We start from the raw sequence: 19,461 nt of genomic DNA on the forward strand, positions 1-19,461 counted from the left end.
AGTCAGTCGTTACCGGTCGGGTCGGAACCTCGATCCATCCATCGTTCTGTGTGTCTCGTGCGAGCCACGGAGGCTCGTAAACCGTAGATGGATCCGGTAGCTCCATGTGCTATCGTGATAAAAGGCGCCTCTCTACCTAATTGGAGAGCTCGCCCACAGCCCACGAGCCACCGATCTCTGGTTGCATGTGAATATCCGTTCGGTCGTTCCGTTCTCAACAAGTTTTTGGAACTTTGACCGACACTACACCAGCTACCGGGCCAGTGAAGGGCCCGCAAAGTGACCACATAACAATCTAAACATACGGTCACCTCACCACACACACACACACCCTACTCCCGGGCCCACCGAGATTGAGACCCGTTACTAATGGACCGGCTCCGGAATCGAAAGGATTCAGATTCTCTGCTCCGGTCCCTGGGTTTACCTTGGGTAAAATCCTAACAAAATACACCCTGAATAGCCATCGTGCTGCCATCCCTTGTCAGAGGAGTCAACCTTTTCGTTCACCTTTTGCAGGCACCAGCGCCAGAGTCCCATCCCAACTGGTGCGGAACGAGATGCCCATACCGGGCTACCGGACTACCGGACTGTGACTTCATATTATTTTTTTCATTTTTTTCCTCCGCTCCTGATCCTGTTCCTGTTCCTGCGGTGGTCACTCACCACCTGCGGTGTGTTGGCAGCAAAGGTAAACGAAGGTGTCATTAAAATCACATTCCTATTGCTCAACTGGTGTCTCGTAAGTGCCTTCAAGTGCGAAATTAACTGCAACTTCGGGCACGGTCGAGAGAAAGAGAGTGGGTCGCGTGAGCATGCCCTCTAACACTCCGGCACTAACTCCGGCGGTCCTTTGCGCACACGGATTCTCGATGTTTATGGAGTGTAAATTTTAATTAGTTAAGGTGTTTAGCATTAGCACTCGCGCACGTGAAATGAAAACGAGTTTAATTGAAAGACAGCGTCAAGGGCTCTTAGCGATGGATGGAAAAGTTTCATCGGAAGCATCGGAAGCATTCGGTGGCAATGCTTTAGCTCGTAAAAGTATTGCATTTCATTTCACGTAAACGTATCCAACACAAGCTCGGCAAACGTCTGGAGTAGTTGAGAGCAACGAAAAACACTTTGGCTCAAAATTTTGTCCCGAAAAACGAATGAAAGAAAGGAAAGTTTATCTAAGATTTTTTTTCCGCTCGTCTCGCCAGCGCTAACGGAGAGCCCCGCCGTAAGATGGAGTAGATAAAAGCGGAAGTGACACCAGGCAGACCGACAAAAAGCTGGCTACCTCGAGGAGCAATAAAAATTAGCAACCATTTTATTAATTGCCAAATGTGCTGGCACTGGTCGTGGTCTTTCGCATTAAATCTCCGTTTTTTTTTCTTTCTACTATTGCTCAAATGCTTTGCTTGATCGAATGAATCATGGTGAGAGTAGTAAGCAAAGAAGCGGAACCAGACGACTATTTACGCCAACCGTGGACGGTATGGTGTTTTGTAAAACGGAAAAAGAGTATAGTCTGACGCCTTTGAATCTCGAGAATGGAATGGACAACAATGGAAGAAGATGAAAAGAACGTTCAAAAATTACTTAAAAACTTTGAAAATAATAAGAGAGTAATAAAATTGTATCAAATTTGTCTAAAGAATCTGAAGTAATGTTTTGCAAATAAAAAGATTGAGGCCTTTTTGGCATAAAACGGGAAAAATGAAGTAAAAAAAGAGGATACTTCCTTTACAAAATGCATATGATAATGAATTTAGATGACAAAAACATAAAAAATATTCAATAAAGTTGCATCAAAACAGCATGCAAGTAAAATGGTAACAAATCGTTCTAGAAATCCCAAAACAAGAAACTAACAAAAGAGTGTGAAAGTAGAGCTAGGGAACAGTAAATCTTTCCCGCCTCTGCACGCCTTCAAGAGAGCAAAAAAACGCAAAGAAAAGGGTGTTGATTATGCCACGACATTACAGCGATTGGGGATTAGTGTCGCTTCATCCTCCCAACAGACTGGGAAGTGTGCGAATGTGTGAACGAAACAAGAGCAATTCGAAACAACAATCCGACAATCCGGATCGAAGGTCAGCTTTGCCAAAACTTTAGTTTTTTTTCGCTCACTTTTGGCCTGTAGCCATCCCGGCGACCCGGCGGCGATTCCACAGCTTCCAACCACCATCCAGCATCGGCGACGATCTTGTTTATCGGTTGGCCCGGACCGCCAACGACGTCATGTGGTGGTGGTGGTGGTGGAATGGGCCGCTCATCCGAATCGGTTACGAATAACTTTCACCCGGGAAGCCGTCCTCTGGCCTGGCCAGGACCAGCGTTCGCGTCTAGGCAAAACAAAGTGAGAGTTATGTGGAGCGTCGCGTCGCCACGACCGGAAACCGGGACCACCGATCGCCTTCGTCGGCGTCGTTGGCGTCACCGTTGGACTGTTGCACGCTCGCTACAACGGTCCATCGATGAGGACAATCGGGTCCTTTGGCTCACCGCAAAGTGGTGGTTGAAGTGCAAAAATCATATGCTCGCTGTCGTTTCGTTGCTGGTTCGACATGCTGGACCATTCGATCAGGTCGGTCAATCTCTCGGTCTGTCGGTCTGGCCAGGTCCAGGCGGCTTGCGCGCAGGCAAAACGACCGAATGTAGAGTGAGACGTCGTGTGCTGGCTGGCTGGCCCCGTGGCTCGTTTTTCGATTTAAGATATTTATCGTATTTGTCGGGCATCGCGTTCAGTCGTTGGAGCAAGATGAAGCAATCGAACGCCGTGAAAGAATCGGTATGCAAACGACAAAACGTCTCTTCGAAAGTTTCTTCTTTTTTCGGCTTCCTTTTCGGTGTCACGTTGCTCATGGTGTTCCGGGCGAGCGAAAGTTGTAAATTCTCACATTTTGCCATCCGTGTGACGTATCTTATGATGTCTGGGATGCCGATAGTTGATGAGTGTTATTGTTTTGAGAATTTGCTAGGGTCATTTGGAATGAGAAGCGTTTAAATCAAGGGAAACACTTTTAGAGAGATGAGTGCACTTTTTTTTAACGCATTTAGGGGAAAGGATACATAATGAATGATCCTATCATGTACCGAAGGTTCGATATCGCGGATCTTTCGCTAAACATGGCATCACATTAACCCTCGGTTGGGCACCCGGCGTTTACCCCTTCGTTGGGCACCCGGGTACCCGGGTACCCAGCTTATGTGCATTGCATAGTTAAGTGATTGTTCCACCGTTTTTATAAGTTTTATGACAAAAATAGTGCACAAGAACTAATTTAAGGGTCTTGGCATCGTGTTTTTGTTTGAAAATCAAAACAATATGCATTAAAAAACAATAAAAATAAGGAACACAATATCATTGACACCCCTTAATACGATCATTCTCTACCGAGTACGTTGTATAGCAAGCATTAAGATCCAATACTGATGGTATTTTTCTGTAATTGTTTTAATGAAATTAATTATTTCTTCAAATAAAACTGTTTTGCATCGTCAAAAGGCTTTTGAACAGCCCACACAATTGATAATAGTGATGCTGACCATGGTAACCTAGACAGCAAACCCTTTCGCCATATCATACCACGTGTACAAATTGATGTTGTAGATGTTAAAGCGCAAGGATGACGATACAGATTTTGAGAAATAATGTATAGCTGAAATTGCACATAAAGGGCTGCATAATGTGTTACTTATTTTTCTCCTATTGCTGGTGTTATAGCTCAACAATAATTAAAATTTCAATTAATTTTCATTAAAATGTTGTAGTTTACTTATTTAACAATTAATAGACCCGTGTATATTGATAAATGTTGATAAAAAATGTTGTTTTGTGTTTATAAACATAGCTCATATGCATAGTACCCGGGTACCCGGGTGCCACTGGGCGTATGTTATTTTTATCGGCCCATAATTACCTTTAAATATTAATTATCAAAACAATTCCAAAGCCGATTCGGCTTGAAAAGAGTTGTACTTTGGGGATCCGGAGTTTCGTAAAAAAATATTTACGGGAAGTAATTCATTTTTTCGCTGAAACTTGAAATGGATACTCGGGTACCCGGGTGCCCAACCGAGGGTTAAATATCTGGAGTATGGCTATTGGGTTATTTAGTTAGTTATTCAAATAAAAATAAATAAACAGGTAAAACTAAAATGTCCGTAACTATTACTAAGGTTTCGAACCATATCTTTACCTCATTGATGTCTCCGAAAAAAATTTTTTTTGGTTTGTAAAGTATTGTATCTTAATTTGACCAATTTTGCAGTTTTTGCAATGGTTTTATATCAGTGAATCATTAATTTTGTGGTTTAGCAACCATTCACTAAAACGACATAAAAAGGACTAATCACAATTTAGAAAACTTTGGATTGTTTATGTTTTGGAGCGCTATTTTATAGGCAAAGACATTAGCTCTGATTGTAGCTTATCAATCCCTATATGCTAATGTGCCATATTTGTACTGGATATCAATACATTTGACTTTCAGATAGGTATGTTCATTATTCGCTCGTACCACAAACATCGCTTTGCAAGTGCGTAATACTGTTGCAAAAAAAAATGAAGCCGATAGACATTTTTGGTTTGGTTTTTTTCTAATAATAAGATAAACCTCAAAATCTGCCACCTGATTTTAAGGAATCAACTGATTTTAATTTTAATTTAAGCAAGGAAATTTAGGGATTAACCTATCAACGGTCATTGAAGCTAACAAAGGACATATCAAATATTTAGAATACATGAACATTGACAAGCAATGCCTAAAAGAATTCAATCGTCGCTATTGAATTCATTATTTAATTTTAGCCTCTACTGTTTGCTATTGTTTATCACCAAACAGTTACCGTTGTTGAAGTTAAAGAATAAACTTCCTTGCCACGATGGAATGCCTTCCACTTTCCAAATTCTCTACTACGCCGTTTTACCTTGTCTACAGCATTTCCGGAACCAATCAGCGTCCCGCTGGCAGCACGCTTTGACTTTGGCGCTAATCATCCCTCTCTCCATCAGTTCTCTCTCTCTCTCCCTGTGTCTCTGCCTTTCTGTCTCTTCATTGTCGATGCAAACAATCACACCTCACACCGTCCCAAATGAGGTTATAAAATATGTATTTTATCACCCTCGAGAAAGGATGACCCCACAGACGACTGGCCGCATCCGCTGGTTGCTGGCTGGTCACGCGGCTCTTTACCGGTCCGATCGCGCGATAGGCGGTCACCCGTAGGGTGTGAAAGGATTCATTTGAAGGACAAACGCTGACACACACACGCACATTGACACGCACTGGGGCTGTATGAACTCCAAATTAAACCACACATCAGCGTGGCCGCCCGAAGGGGAAGAAGAGGTTCCGGTTACCGAACCGTGAAACCCCCGGGTAGCACACCACAAACAACATCCGGTAAAGGGCCGGAGACCGGTACGCCCCGATACGCCAACTCCTAAACACCCCCACGAGGCGTACGATGGCGGCTCAACAGACCACACTCCTCCAGTCGCTCACCCTCCCTTTTATTGACGGGATTGTCTATGCGGACACTGGACTGGCGCTCATGCTCAACTCAACCACCCTCCACCCTTCAAATACCTTTTAAACACCTTTCACCCCGGGCCCCATATGATGCTCACCGGGCTTACAGGGCCTTATCTCGCTCGCCTTCTCTCTCTATCTCTCTCTCTCTCTCTTTCCTACGATCCGCTCAAACGGCCACCTCGCGCCGAACCGTAATCCTGTTCGGGAGTTTATTATTGCTCGCGTACACACATTTTCCGCTTCAGCTCGCGGTAATAAGCTGGCCCATGCCCAGGAGTCCTCTGTAGGTGATGGAGAAGAGGAGACAGAGAGAGGAAGAGAAGGAAGGGAGGAGTGCATCGGGGGCGTGAAAATCAACAATCAGCTCAATAGGCGTACGGGCCACGTCCTCCAAACCAACCACCAAACGACCCTCGAGGCCATTTACTTCGGTTTTTCGGGTTGCGCACGTCGTCGTCGTCGTCGTCCTCGACGTCCCGGCTGCTGGTCCTTCGCCGTGCAAGCACACACACACACACACAGCACACCAACAGCTCCTACTGCACCTCCTCATTCAGGTTGGTTGCATTCCACTCGACGCGTGTGTGTGCATCGATCGATCGTCGACGTCGGAACGTTTTGTACCACATTGTACCACTCCACGGCGATGATGACGGCGGTAAAAAGAAAGGAACTCGCGTAGTGGGTAGTGGGAACTTAAAAATGCACAATACATCCTTCGCAGATCGGTCAGCGGTCGGTATTAGTAGACGAAGCCGCTACGGTCTACGGCAGGCGCCCGCAAGCAAGCACAAGGCCCCTGGCCTGGCATGTCACTTTTGCTGACGTCGAACAACAGCCATGAATTGTGCTCACTCGTGGGTACGTGGAAGTAAAACGAAGTTCATTCGGAGGAAAATGGCAAATAATGTAGTTAAAGAACGCCTCTCCTTCGTCTCCTCTTTTTCCATCGTGTGATCCCCTAGTTACTAAAGGTCGGAACGTCGGAGTTCAAAAAATTGGGATACAAAGTTTGCTTTGGTCTCAACCTTTGACTCCCGCTGCTGCACAAGAAGCTAAGCCACCAAAACGGGGCACACGAAAAAAAAAACTGGGAAAAACTTTTGAAGATTTTCCACCCTTCCAATGATTCCTCTCCCCCACCTCGATGATGGCTGACGATGTGGAACGGAACCAAGGATTGCCACCGGCAACTCGAAGGGGCTAGCCGTAATCCAATAAAAAGTGTTTATATGAAACAATTCAATCCAAAACAATATCCCGGAGAGTACCACGACGGTGGTCTCAGTACGTGACGTGCCGTAAGTAAACAGGCAAGTCGCACAGCAACGCATGACCGACCGAAGCGAGGTTTACAGGATTGTAAACCATAGGAGGCCGAGACTTACTACAAGGCAGAGAGTGCAGAGATGGATTAAATCCGTTGAATTGGTTGATACTTCTCGATTGTTTCTTCATTTATCGCTTCGTATAGTTTTATCCAAAATGAAGTTGTTAAGATACGTTTAATTGAAATTAAGCACCTGTAATGGAGAAGCCGCACTTCAACGGAAATTAACTAATCTCTTGAGATCAACATTTACTCCAGGAAATTAAGGTTCTCCAGAGGACATAACCACTCTGTCGTCAACCGTCTTCTAATTGATTTCGGACTCTCCGACGGGAGAAAACTGTTTAGCCAAGGGAATTAGGGGGCCGCAAAACAATCTTTCTCCTCCGGATTCTGATTTCCGCATTCCCTAGGCGAACTGATGTTTATCCTTCTTCTCGGAGGTGCATCTCTCTCCCTCTCAAGAATGCAAGAAAGATATTGTCCAGAAACCAGAAATCGCCAGGAAGTAAGAAGAACGGGGTTGAAGGTAGAGGGAGTGAGAGGAAAAAACGGAGAAAACAATTGTTGGCCGTTTGAGCGGTGGCCGGGACCGACTTACCTCATTAGTATTCCATCGATGTCGCTGAGTCGGAAAATGGTCCGCCCGGGGTAAACTCTCCAAATTATCGGGAAGCTTGATCGGTTCACCGTCTGCAAGGAGAGGAGATGGCAGAAAGAGAACAGGAAAAAACGGTCAATGCCGATGCCGATTGGCGGGATTGAGATAAGTGGAATTTCAGTTTATAGAAGAGTTTTAGAAAACGAATTCGTTCGTCGTTTTAATGCTGTAAAAAGTAGTTTGAGTATCACCAGAAGCAGGAAAGAAAGTATGTTACGCCAGAGCGCGTATGATTAATTTGCTTAAATAAATAAACATGCTGCTTATCAGAGCATATCCTCCACGATAAAAAAAACCCAAACAGGAGAAGAAAAAAAAACCCGGAAACCCCTCGCGGAACATAATTAATTAATTGGCCATTTGAGGAGAAAGAGAATGGGTTTCACCCTTGTGTGGACCTCCTTTCGAATGATGTATCACCATCCGCATTCTCTGCCCAACTAGCCCGAGCTTACTAGAAGACATCAAAACCCAATCTGGCACACCGGCAGGCGGCTGTTTCCTGCCAAACACCTTCCGGCAGCTTGGTTTCCGGACGTGGAAGGCCACCCCTTTCCACCTTTAAGCAGCTTACCGCATTACCGGCCTACATTCCGTAGCCACGGCGTTCGGCGCAATGTAGTGATAATGTGGAAGCGATAAACCGAAATATGTTTCCGGTCGGATCGCACCAGCTCGTGTGTGTGCGTGTGTGCGCATTCGTGTTTTCGTGGAAAGTAGCACCCCGTCTCCTGGTCTGGCCTGAGGTGCGCACTTGGCGCACATAAAGATGTTTCACTAACGAGCGGCACGACCAACCGTCCGAATGGCCATTGGTCAGGTGTCGGGTTCTCGCGTTAACAAATTACCCACCCGTTAGCCACGCCGTTTGGTTGGTTTTCCGGTTGTTCCGGGTGGTTATCCTTCACCGATTGCTTAAGTCGAACAAACGATAGCATTGTGGGCTCTAGTAGCGTCCGGTTTTTTTTGGGGAAACTTGTGGAAATCAATTTTATGATTTTAATGCGCATTTAACCACCACTGTTTTATTTCTTTCGTGTTTTGTTTTGTTGTTGAATTGTAAATAATAGTCTTCATTTTGTATTTTGAAGTCCTTAGGCTAAATCTTAGGTCTGTAGCATGAACACCCGATGTTATCTGAGACAGGAATCTATTCAATTATCTATATATATAAAAATCTCGTGTCACATTTTTTTGTGTCCAAACTCCTCCGAAACGGCTGAACCGATTCGAACCAAACTTTGTGTGTATCTTCTGTAGGTATCAGAATCGGATGTAAACTATATTTCATCCCTATTACTTAAGTTATTCAAAAACTAGCAAAATTATTTTTCGTAACTTTTTGTTAACCTTTGATTTGATATTTTTTTTAGATTTTTCATACAAAAAAACTAATATTCTCAAATTTTCATAGCCCTAGCTCAAACAGGTATTTTTTAATGATTTTTTGAAAATCCACTAAATCACCGAACAGTAGTTGCAATACTGAGCTCTAGGGAGCGTTGCCAGCGCGAATTAATTTAATTGATGAGAATTTTATCCTAGAAGGCTTAGCTAAAACCGGTTTAAGCATACTGGGGCAATATGCACAATTCGAATTTTCGAAATTTCATCAAAGATCAAAAAATTATGTATAAAAATTTAAAATGTGCAGGTATTAACAGGATGCATTTTTAGTAGGAGGTAAAAAAATTCGCACTTTGCCCAAAGAAAAATGATGATAATTGAAGTGCAATATGAAAAATTCAGATATTTCCAATCGTCGAGTCAGATACCGATATCCGGTCGTATCGATGAAAACACGAAACTTTCATGTTCATGTTGAATTCTATAGTTTATTTGCAAGCATTAACTACATCATTAGCTAAAAAAATTGGCATTCATATCGAATCTATACTAAAGGGCAATATATACCAAATATTAACATTATCATAAATGCTGTTGCGCGGGGTTATTGGAAATTGAGTTGAGTTATTAGAAAAATGAGTCATTATGTGTGTTCCCTAGAAGGATACTGGCAGACTCGGGGTGTTAAAGGGCAGGCGATTTGCGAATAAAGGGGTATCTGACTAGAAAACTCCTTTTGGTCAGATTCTTTGCGACGCTAATGATATCCCAAAAACGAAGAGACCCCTTTCCGAGGGCCTAGCACCCACGACAAAAAACCTGAGCTCGATAGTCCCTCAAAATCGAGGAGGAATTAAAGGCGACGGGATAACATACAAAACAAACCGTCTCAGTTAGTCGGTGCGCGGAAATGTTGCTGATTCCTTCGCAGGCAAAAGGGAAGCGTGCCAGCCGAGTATCAACGGCCAATGATGATTTAGTAATAGTAGCTGATCAATCCATGAAATTCAAAAATACGCTCAAAACCATGGTTGGCGATCATGTAACCAAGGTTGAATCATCGGCAAATATTAACAACAATCCTAACACACAAAGTAGAAACTCAAAGAAATAGAACATTTCAGTAAAACCTAAACTTCTACGCGTAGCAACGCACGCGGGTCATGCTAGTTATCTACTAATTAGAAGCTCCATAAAAAGCTATCAGTGGATCGCATCATTAGACTGTATGCTTGACTCAATTGAAATTGTTTGTTCAAATAATGAAATTAGTAAACTATCAACAAATGACAAGGGGATTAAATAACCTTAACCGACTTATCTAGTTTATGTGCATGTATAAAAAGTTATAAACTATCATCCAGAAGATTCACAAACAAGGCGTTGAATCGAATAGTAAACTAATCTGGAACATCGTACGAGCTAAAACAGTGATCATGACGATCCTACTCGAATCGTCTGAAGCAAGCAATTTAAAAGGATCAAAATCCTTCAAAACATCAAAGCAATATCAAAGGATCATTATAAAGCCATAAATTATCCTTTGAACTAACAGCGAAGAATAAAGCCTCTGTTGGTAAAATTCTGAGGTGTAGATGATTATCAAGAAAAGGGTTCGATCGCAAATGTTTAAAAACGACGCGATTGCGATAAGATCATATGGAGAACAAGACAGCATCAGGGCACGGCTCACATCGTGGACAAAAGAATAAGTAATATGCATTGTTATAATAATGAAACATAAAGAAGAAGAAAATATACATGTAACTACATCCTATATATCCTATATTATTCGAATAAACACAGGCCAGTATTGCTAAATGTGACGATGAATACGTGTTAAGAATTCTCTCCCTTATCAACATATCCAGACTGTTTCAAAAGAACTTATCTTTAAAGGTTTTTATTGGTTTAAATAGTCCAGACACCCCCATCCCTAGGATGACCAACATAACAGATCTTCTACTCACTCTAAGGTAACAGTAACTGAACCATATCATTTCAATTTACTCCATTTCAGTCAATTACGATCCTTATTGCACCGATTTGCTTATCAACCACCGGACACCATCATGATTTCCGTCAAAATGATTGATTATCTATTAACGACATCGAGGCGACGAGTTCGGGGTGCCACAACTGCTCCTGTCCTGTATATGTCAACACCGTTGCTGACGCACACGCGCGCACTCGTGGCACCAGTAGTATCGCACCGGTACTCCAGGGTAATTGATTATGATGTAACTTGAACCGCTCGATGCTACTCTTCATCGTCATCGTCGTTGTACACGATTCGAGCAGGTGCGCGCTTACCCTTGCTTGCTTGTGTTGGCATGCCAGGCCCCCTGGCTCAGGGACTCATTCCTATGCAAATGAGCATAAACTTTGAAGTTTGTTTGATGGATGGCTGGCTGGCGGGGTGGCTGGCGAGCTGGCTGACCACTTTGGCCACCGTCATGGTCAACGATTCTGTCGACGGATGACGAACGACGTGCGAGGAGAGACCGTTTGCGTTTTGGTGCACCAACATGCACCGCCGTCATAAGTGTCAAAAGGGCAGCACTACCGATAAGCGACAATGTGCGTGCGTGTGTGTGTACGGTAACGAACCCTTTGTCACGCACCTCTTATACTCACTCACTCTAGAGCAATCATTTCCAAAACGTTTCCAGGGAAAAGCAAAAACTCTTCCCTAATACGACCCAAAGCTGACTTCATTGCCTCAGTTTAGTCCGGACCGTTCGCTGCTCAACAACAACAACGACAACGATGGCGACGAGGACGACGACGAGTGTTCATAATTGGAAGGATCAATTTGACTGTCTGTTACAGTCCCATTTTCTCGGTACAAATGAACAACGATTCGGTTGACAGAATCTAAAACTAACAATTGCAGAACGAGCTCCGAGTCTCGACGAGCAAGCTAAGTGGAAGCTAAGGCTAAGGAGTGAAGCTAAGACGATACGATGAAGCTGTTGCCGTGTAATTGTGCTGGTACCACCGTCGTTGACACCGTGTTTTCTGAACGCAGAAAGAAGGAGAGAGAGTGTGCCAGGGACCCATTCCAGCATCTCCAGTTTTCCCGTCAGAACCACCAACCACCGAGACATCGGGGATAAGTTTTCAGAAACAGAACGTGCGACACCGTGAATGGTAACGACAACTTCTTCTTCTTCTGAAGCGCTCCTTCTGACTCCCAAAAAACGGGTTGAAGTCCGGCCCCTTCTTCAAGCACCAAATGAGTCAAAATTAAACTTCGAAATTGCTTCACAAACTGAGCAACTGAAGCGGGGGAAGGGGGGCTACGAAAGATTGTGTTTAAGTTGTCTTAAGAAACTTTCATTCCACCAAAAAACAAAAAATGAATCCTTCTCTCTCTCTCTCGCTCGAAGCGGAAATCACAATGTAACGATGCACATCCGGTGGTTTTATCCGGCGCCGGGACCAAAGACCAATAGTGGTTAACCGTTCACACGACCTCGACCACGACCTCTCCCGTGGGACACATTGTGGTGCTTGTTGACGGCCGCGGCGTCGCCGGTGGAAGAAACGATACGCGAACACCACGAAAGAGATGACAAATTGATGACTCCACGGGGAAGTGTTGGACCGGGGCCGGGGCCTAGGAGGTGTTTTTCCATGACCAACGACCACGACCAACGATCATGCATTTTTAATGCACCTGCCCACTCCCCCCATTCGATGGTGAAAAACTTTTCATCCTTCCAACCGCCCATTGGGATCCCCATTTCCTTTTCCGTTCGCCAAAGTGCCTTTCGTGCCTTCGACGGCACGGCTCCAAATCCCATCGTTTCATTACAGCCCCGAGTGAGAGCCCCCCGTGAGGTGAAGGTGAGAATAGGAAAAAAACGAAACGAAACGAAACGAAAAAAATGGACAGGTTCTTCTGGCCATCTGGTCGTGCCACGGGACGGGACATGCCAGCCAACTTTCGCGACCGAACGGCACGAACAACCCCAAAGCACACACACACACACACCGGGTGTCGATGAGTTTGATATGCTTCTGCTGCCACTAAGAGGGAAAACCTTGAGGAAAACTTTTCTCTTCACACCCAATTGAGAGAGCGGTGAGTGTGTCCAAGGAGGGGCTCTGGGGCTGGTACCTCCACCCAGAGAGTCCACCAGAGACCACAGACCACCCCCCAGAAATAACAAAAACAAACACATACACACACACACACACACACACGCCCGGTACAAGCCAAAAAACACATTACAAATTAGTGGAAAAACTTATTATTATTTCATAATGAGTGGGTACAGCCGACGCCGGAGCTGTAGCTGGGAGGTGGAGCCAGAGGTAAGTGAGACCTTCTGCACCCCTGCCCTGTCCTGTCTTCTCGTCTGTCCTGACCGTACCAAAAGCGATTCGTTCCGGAGTTCCGAATTAAAAACGACAAATGAAATGGCTTACATCTATTAAGGCATAGGACGGGGTGGGGGGGCGCTGCTGCGCATGTTTACACAACATTAGTACCAGCAGCAAACCGGGATGCTACAGGCCACGCGGTGCACTCACACACACACACACAAACGGAGCGCGAGGCGTGAAACATTGGGAAACGCCATCGGTTCATCGTCACGAAAGGCACTTTTGAGAAAAGATGTGTTGTTGGTACCGTTCCGGTTTTCTTTTTCCTCAGGCGTTTTTTTTGCGATTTACTTTTTAAACCGTTTACACTGTGTAAGCGTTTAGAATGCTAGAATGTTCTTTTCTGCGCTTTAAAAAAAATAAAGCGATGATAATTTAAGGGGTGGACTCAACACTCGTCGTTGAGCTTTATTTATCGCCTTGAACGGGTCGCGGAGCGTCACCAACACTCGTACGCACAATCGCCGACGCGAACTCTAGGATTACAAGTGACCACCGGAGCAGACCGGAGCGTGCACTAATTCTAGCTGCTGCGTAAATCTTCCCCGAGGCCCCGGGGCGGTCAAGCCTTGGACTTTGAGATACACATCCTGAACACACCGGAACGAAAGCTAAAAAGCGAAAATAAAACAAAAAAACTGGCGATGGCGAAACGAAAAACGGGGTGAAAAACAAACCAGAAACGATCACAACTCTACCGCTTCTATGCATGGGCGGCGGATGTATAAATTCCACTCGAACGGCCAACAACGTGGTAAGCTACGGAGGCCGAGAGGAGTGTGTAAGGGACCTCCAGGCCAGTACCACCACTCAACAGTGGTCTCGCCAGGAGTCTAGTGGTTGGGAAAGCCAAATGTGGAAAGGACTTTCTTTCGCGTAAAACCCAACAAACACAGCACGTGTTGGGTGTTGCAGTTGGCCTGCCTTAAAGACTTGACACACTAGTAGCAGCAGCAGCAGGATCCATGGTACCATTTGCCACTTTAATGCTAGTTCGCTATTTTGTACACAAACATGCACAAACGATTCGTCGATTTGTAGTGTAAGGACTCGTTTCCTCGCTTGTGTATAGAAGAGCCATGTGGTTGCAGCAGCAGCAAACATTAGGCATGGAGCTGCATGGTAGCATAGAGGTGCATAGAGCATAACAATGCACCCTGGTTCATGTCTGGGGTGGTGCAGGTAAACCGTCTGTGGACCGTCTTCTGGTTCGGTGTTTGGTGTGGTCTTTGGAAGAGAGGGTTTGCGATGCCAACCGTCAAATGCCGGGTTCAGAACATCCTGATCAAATAAATTGTCAAACGATGTAACTAGCATTCAAAATGCGATTACCAATGCCACGGTAGCCACGGTTACAATAGAATTCCTGTGTATCAGTGGGCCATTTCGATGTTCTATTTAAGACAGATCGAAACAAGGGCTTTAAAAATGGTTTCGGGTTTTTGTTTTGTTATATTTATGATTTATGTTTTTCATTAAAGGGAGCTTAGGCAGTTAATCTTTTATATCATACACATTTTGAACATTGTTTGGTTGAATGCTAATCCATTCAAGACTAGACTATTAAACGTTGTGAAACAATAGAAATTGAACTAACCAAGGTTATCTTTATTGCAAAATTGAGCTTCGTGGTTCGATGCATTTCGCTACTTTGGAGTAGTTTTACCCAAAAGCTATCAAACGAAATGCTTAATCTCTCCCTAATTTACAAAAATATTTGTGAAAAACTCAGTCTATACGTCAACATCATAAAAATCATTACTTTTCAACATCAAAATGTTGCCAATAATGAGCATATTGAAAATTCAATTAAAACCCAATAAAACTTGTTTTAAACTCAAAACTCAAAACCTGGAAAAATTATCTCTCTAACAAAGAAGCACTTCTCCCAAAAATGTATGCTCTAAATTTTCTGCAAATATTCCTCAAATTGCGTCCAAATATTCTTTAAAAGATGCAATTGAATATAATATTCTGATAGAAAATTAAAATCAAGTTACAAAAGTCCTTAAAAACTTATCGTTGCTTTACCCTGAATTAACGCCCCATTTTAAAAACAAAGCTTCAATATCCAACCAATGTCTTCATTTTCTATTAATATTTCGAAACCTTTCCTAGAATAAGTGTCCTTTAAAAACATCTGTTCGGAAGTAAATCCATCCTGAACAAACGGTCGGTACCACTCGGTCACCGTGAATGCACGGGCCATTTTCAGGGAGCATAACGAGAACCAACGCTACACACGACTACGACGAACGCGGAACTTACAAAAGCCAAGAATGGCCATTGCAAAGGGTGAAGAATTATGGAGAACGGGAAGAGAGAGAGAGACCGACGCGGAGTCTCGCGACCACGGTACGGTACGGTACGGACTGCTAGGCCCGGCCCAGACCATGGCCAAGCCAAACGCACCACCAACAACAAAACATACATTTATAAGACCATCCCCTCCGACACATATGGTGACGCCGTTGGCGGGAATTTGTAGATTGGATTCGGAACCCATCAGTTCTCGGTTGGCTAGCTGGCTCCCGGTTAGCTGGTGGTGGTTGTCGTCGCGTCGCGACCACCACCACTAGTCGTTCGTGGCGCACATTCACATGGACCTGGGCGCGAAAAGGGGTTAGCAAAAGCAGAGGAGGATTGAGGATTTACTATTTCTAATTCCCATAATCGTAAAATATACACACTCGAGCGGAATAAATAATACCAAGGCCTCGCTCTCTCTCTCTGTCTTGGTTCTAGTATATTCTAAGTCTCGTCTTGCATCGCTATCACGCCGAGGGCCTCGCGCGGTCTTAGCTAACGGATTACTTTTCCTCCGAACCGAATCCGAATCCGTTTGGGGCCCGGGAAAACGTTCGATCCCATCGCGCGGAAAGCAGGCAGCAGGCGGAAGCGGACACATTAGACTTGTAAATCTGTCTCCCTCTCATTCGCTCTCTCTCTCTCCCCGTCCAGCCAGCATTGACACACTAAATTAGGTTGACCCCGACCCGATCTCTCTGCTGCCGTTGCATTCTCTCTCTTTCTCTCTCTCTCTCTGTCACTACTAAGCCAGTTTGATTGAACCACAGCACCTCGTCCTCGTCCTCGTCGTCGGTTGAAGACTATAGGCCTAGGACTCGATTCTAAATTGAAAGTACTCGAAACGCGAGGGGGGTACATACAATTAGGAGGAGTTGCATGTACGAAGGAGATGGTGCGAGTGTGAGTACACTTTTTACTTTACGATGCACGATGCGCCGCACCCTGAATTCGAAAGCAGAATGAATGAAGATTGATTGAAGGGCGCCGGTGCTGCTGCTGCCGAAGGGGTCCAAACACCCGGACCTTATCATCGATTGCCAGCGCCCCAACAACACCGGATGGGATTGCCTCGAGATCCGAGATGCCTTCTGAATACCGTAAGTTGGTTTATACAGGAATCGTGACACGATTTCCTCACTCGCTTGAGCGCTTCTTTGACTTGGATAGGAAATGGTCGTGGCCAGGCCAGACCCCGTCCTTCCAATGGAACTAATCTGTGAACACAAAAGGCCGGCGCCGCTTAAGGAGTTGCTATTTATTCGGTTCTTCTCACGAAGCCACCGCGTTTAGCATGCGACAATCTCCGCTCCTCCGAAATGTTTATTAACCAACCCAGTTCTTCCCATAAAATGGTGGCACTTAAGCAGCCCGGTTCCAAAAGTTCCAAACATTACGCAAAACACTAACTCGCCCCTCCTACCCCAGCCAATGGTCGTGGCCGGCGTGCATTATTTAGATGAAAATCTCGCGCACGGATCACGCGCACAATCGCGCGAGGAGGGAACACATTTTTGAATTATTTTAAGTACATGAAAACGAGCAATGAAACCAGAGGCCAAACGATAGAACAGACGGGGTTTACGGGGTTCTTTCCCTCCATCGCAATGTCCCTACTACACACAATTAGCGGTGCTTTAGTGTCGCGCGTTTTATGGCAAACTATTGGCCAACAGAAGCGCGCTAACTGATTCGGAACCATCTGTGTTTTTATGTGGCCACGAATTATGATTCTGGTGGTGGTGGTGGTGGTTTTCTGGTGATGTTTTATGTATCGCGATGAATGTTGGAATTGGGTTGTTTATGTCGTCGGGCTTTTAGTGCTACTGCTGCTGCTGCTACTGATAACTGTCGATATAAGGATGGCCAAGGAGCAGCAGCTTGAATGACATTTCGTTAAGGAAGGAACTGTTCCTATTTTCCATCAGTTTGTCTTATCAAACTCGTCAGCAATCAATTCTGTGTGCGCGCCATTATCACTCGCTTCCATCAGTCAACAAGTAGCAGCCTTCGCTGGCGCTGGCAGAAGGGAAATTAAAATGTGGAAAAGTGAATTTAAACTGATTGGTTCGACAACGACGACAAACCACCGAAAACACACGACGTAACAACCCTCACACTCCACAAAAACAAACCACCACCGGAAGTCAACCAACCAAATGCTCCACCAAACCACCCAATGGTAGGGACGCCAATAAAAGACGTGTTAAAAACTAATAAGACATATTTAATCCCAACAACCAGAAAAGCGAGAGAAAGAGAGAGGAAAAGGAGCGTGCGCGGAGCGTGGCTGCGGCGCAACTCCAACCACCACCACCACCACCACCACCAACCCAGAGATTAATGGCTTTCGATTGTGAACTTTTACGACTTGATTCTAATTTTATTGCCTAAAATTATGGTTTTCCTCACTCCGTGCACTCTCCCCTGTGTAACTTGTACAACTCCTCTCCCCTCTCCTTATTGGCTTCACCGAGCTCTATCATAAGCACATCAAAGTAAATACATTCCGTCTTTCTTCGGGCGCGTTTTTTTTTTTTCGAGGGTAGATTAGGGTAAAGAGGCAGTTCTGCTTCATGACGACAATGACGACGACGACGACGACAAATCGGTTTCGTCGTTTCGCGAGCAACAAATCACCTGCACGGCAAAGGGGGAGCTAAAAAGGAAAACGAAACGTGGAAGGTAATCCCGATGTCCTTCTAGCCGGGCATGCAAAAGGAATTACCTTGGGGGATTGAGCTCCAGTGTCGCTGCATGATCGTTAAACATCAAGCCGCTACTAATAAAGCGGAACAGCCTGACTCTGATTCCGACTCCCCTGGAATCCATCATGCATCGCCACACGCCGACCTCTTGAAAACGGGGGGACTCGTGACTGGCGAGCATTAGATTTATTAATTTTCATCTTCATAGCTCCCATGGCGAGCGGGGTCACCTTTATATCATTGAGATCGCGTTGGATGATTGACGCTCGTTAGTCAAAACGATGGCCGTTGTGTGTCGTGGAAAGCATCGCCAAAAAACCACCGCAACACCCATTTGTCAGTGGCAGTGGCCGGACAAGTAGCAGCACTGGATGGATGGATGGATTAGAGGCCGAGATCCAAGAGAGGTCGCGATGGAAGGTGCGTGAACGACATTTCCTTCCATTTATTGCCACCCCATCGCACGATGAGACGATGGAGGACCCATCTTGGACCCGCTGGATTGACTCCCGGCTGTGCGCCGAACACTGAATAGTCCCAAAAAAAAACCAAATTGCCCCCGGGGTCTCTGGCTTAAGCCTTGCGAGAAAGGGATTCATTAATTAGGGTCAGAGGGTGCTTGGTGAGTGCCATAAAATCCGAACAGAAGAACCTTCTCCAACACCTCGGCCTGATAAGCTCCACTGGCTGTGTGTGTGTGTGAAAACAGGCGTCCCCGTGGAGGTCACCGCGTGAAGACACTTTGGGGTGGTAAAGGCGGAAAATCCCTCGCTAGAGGTTCCTCCTTTCGATAAATAAAAAGCAACCAACGGAGCACGTTGAAGAAGTGCAAAAGTGCCATCACATAAAAGAGAGAGAGAGAGAGAGAAAGAGGGAGAGAGAGAGAGAGAGAGAGAGAGAGATGGAGAGAGAACCGAAAAAAGAATCATCAACCGCTAGGCACGGGGAAATGGCCAACAACCAACCAACGAAGCACACCACACCAAGAACTATAACAGATTACTGTTCTGCATGTAAGAAATGCCATAATTTATAGGCGATGATTTATGCCGCTCGTGGTCGTAAATCCGTGGCCGAGCGGCTCCACCACCAGCAGCCTTCCAGCCGGTCCGAGGGAAAACGCCTAACGGGCGACTTTCTCGCGTAAAATTAAAAGACCTGAAGCACCCCCCCAGGGAGGAGACA

At 45.2% G+C, this 19,461-nt stretch overlaps 1 protein-coding gene across 5 annotated transcripts in view; it reads right to left on the reverse strand.

The window, feature by feature from the left end:
• Positions 1-19,461, reverse strand: part of LOC125958326 (serine-rich adhesin for platelets) — a 185,108-nt gene that overhangs the window by 28,623 nt on the left and 137,024 nt on the right. For all 5 annotated transcript variants that reach the window (XM_049691602.1, XM_049691604.1, XM_049691606.1 and 2 more), the window contains exon 5: positions 7,460-7,551. In XM_049691602.1, the coding sequence (XP_049547559.1) occupies positions 7,460-7,551 (92 nt within the window). The remainder of the gene's footprint in view (positions 1-7,459; positions 7,552-19,461) is intronic.

The sequence above is a fragment of the Anopheles darlingi genome, chromosome 3 (genome assembly GCF_943734745.1).
Source record: "Anopheles darlingi chromosome 3, idAnoDarlMG_H_01, whole genome shotgun sequence".
NCBI classification, from domain to species: Eukaryota; Metazoa; Arthropoda; class Insecta; order Diptera; family Culicidae; genus Anopheles; species Anopheles darlingi.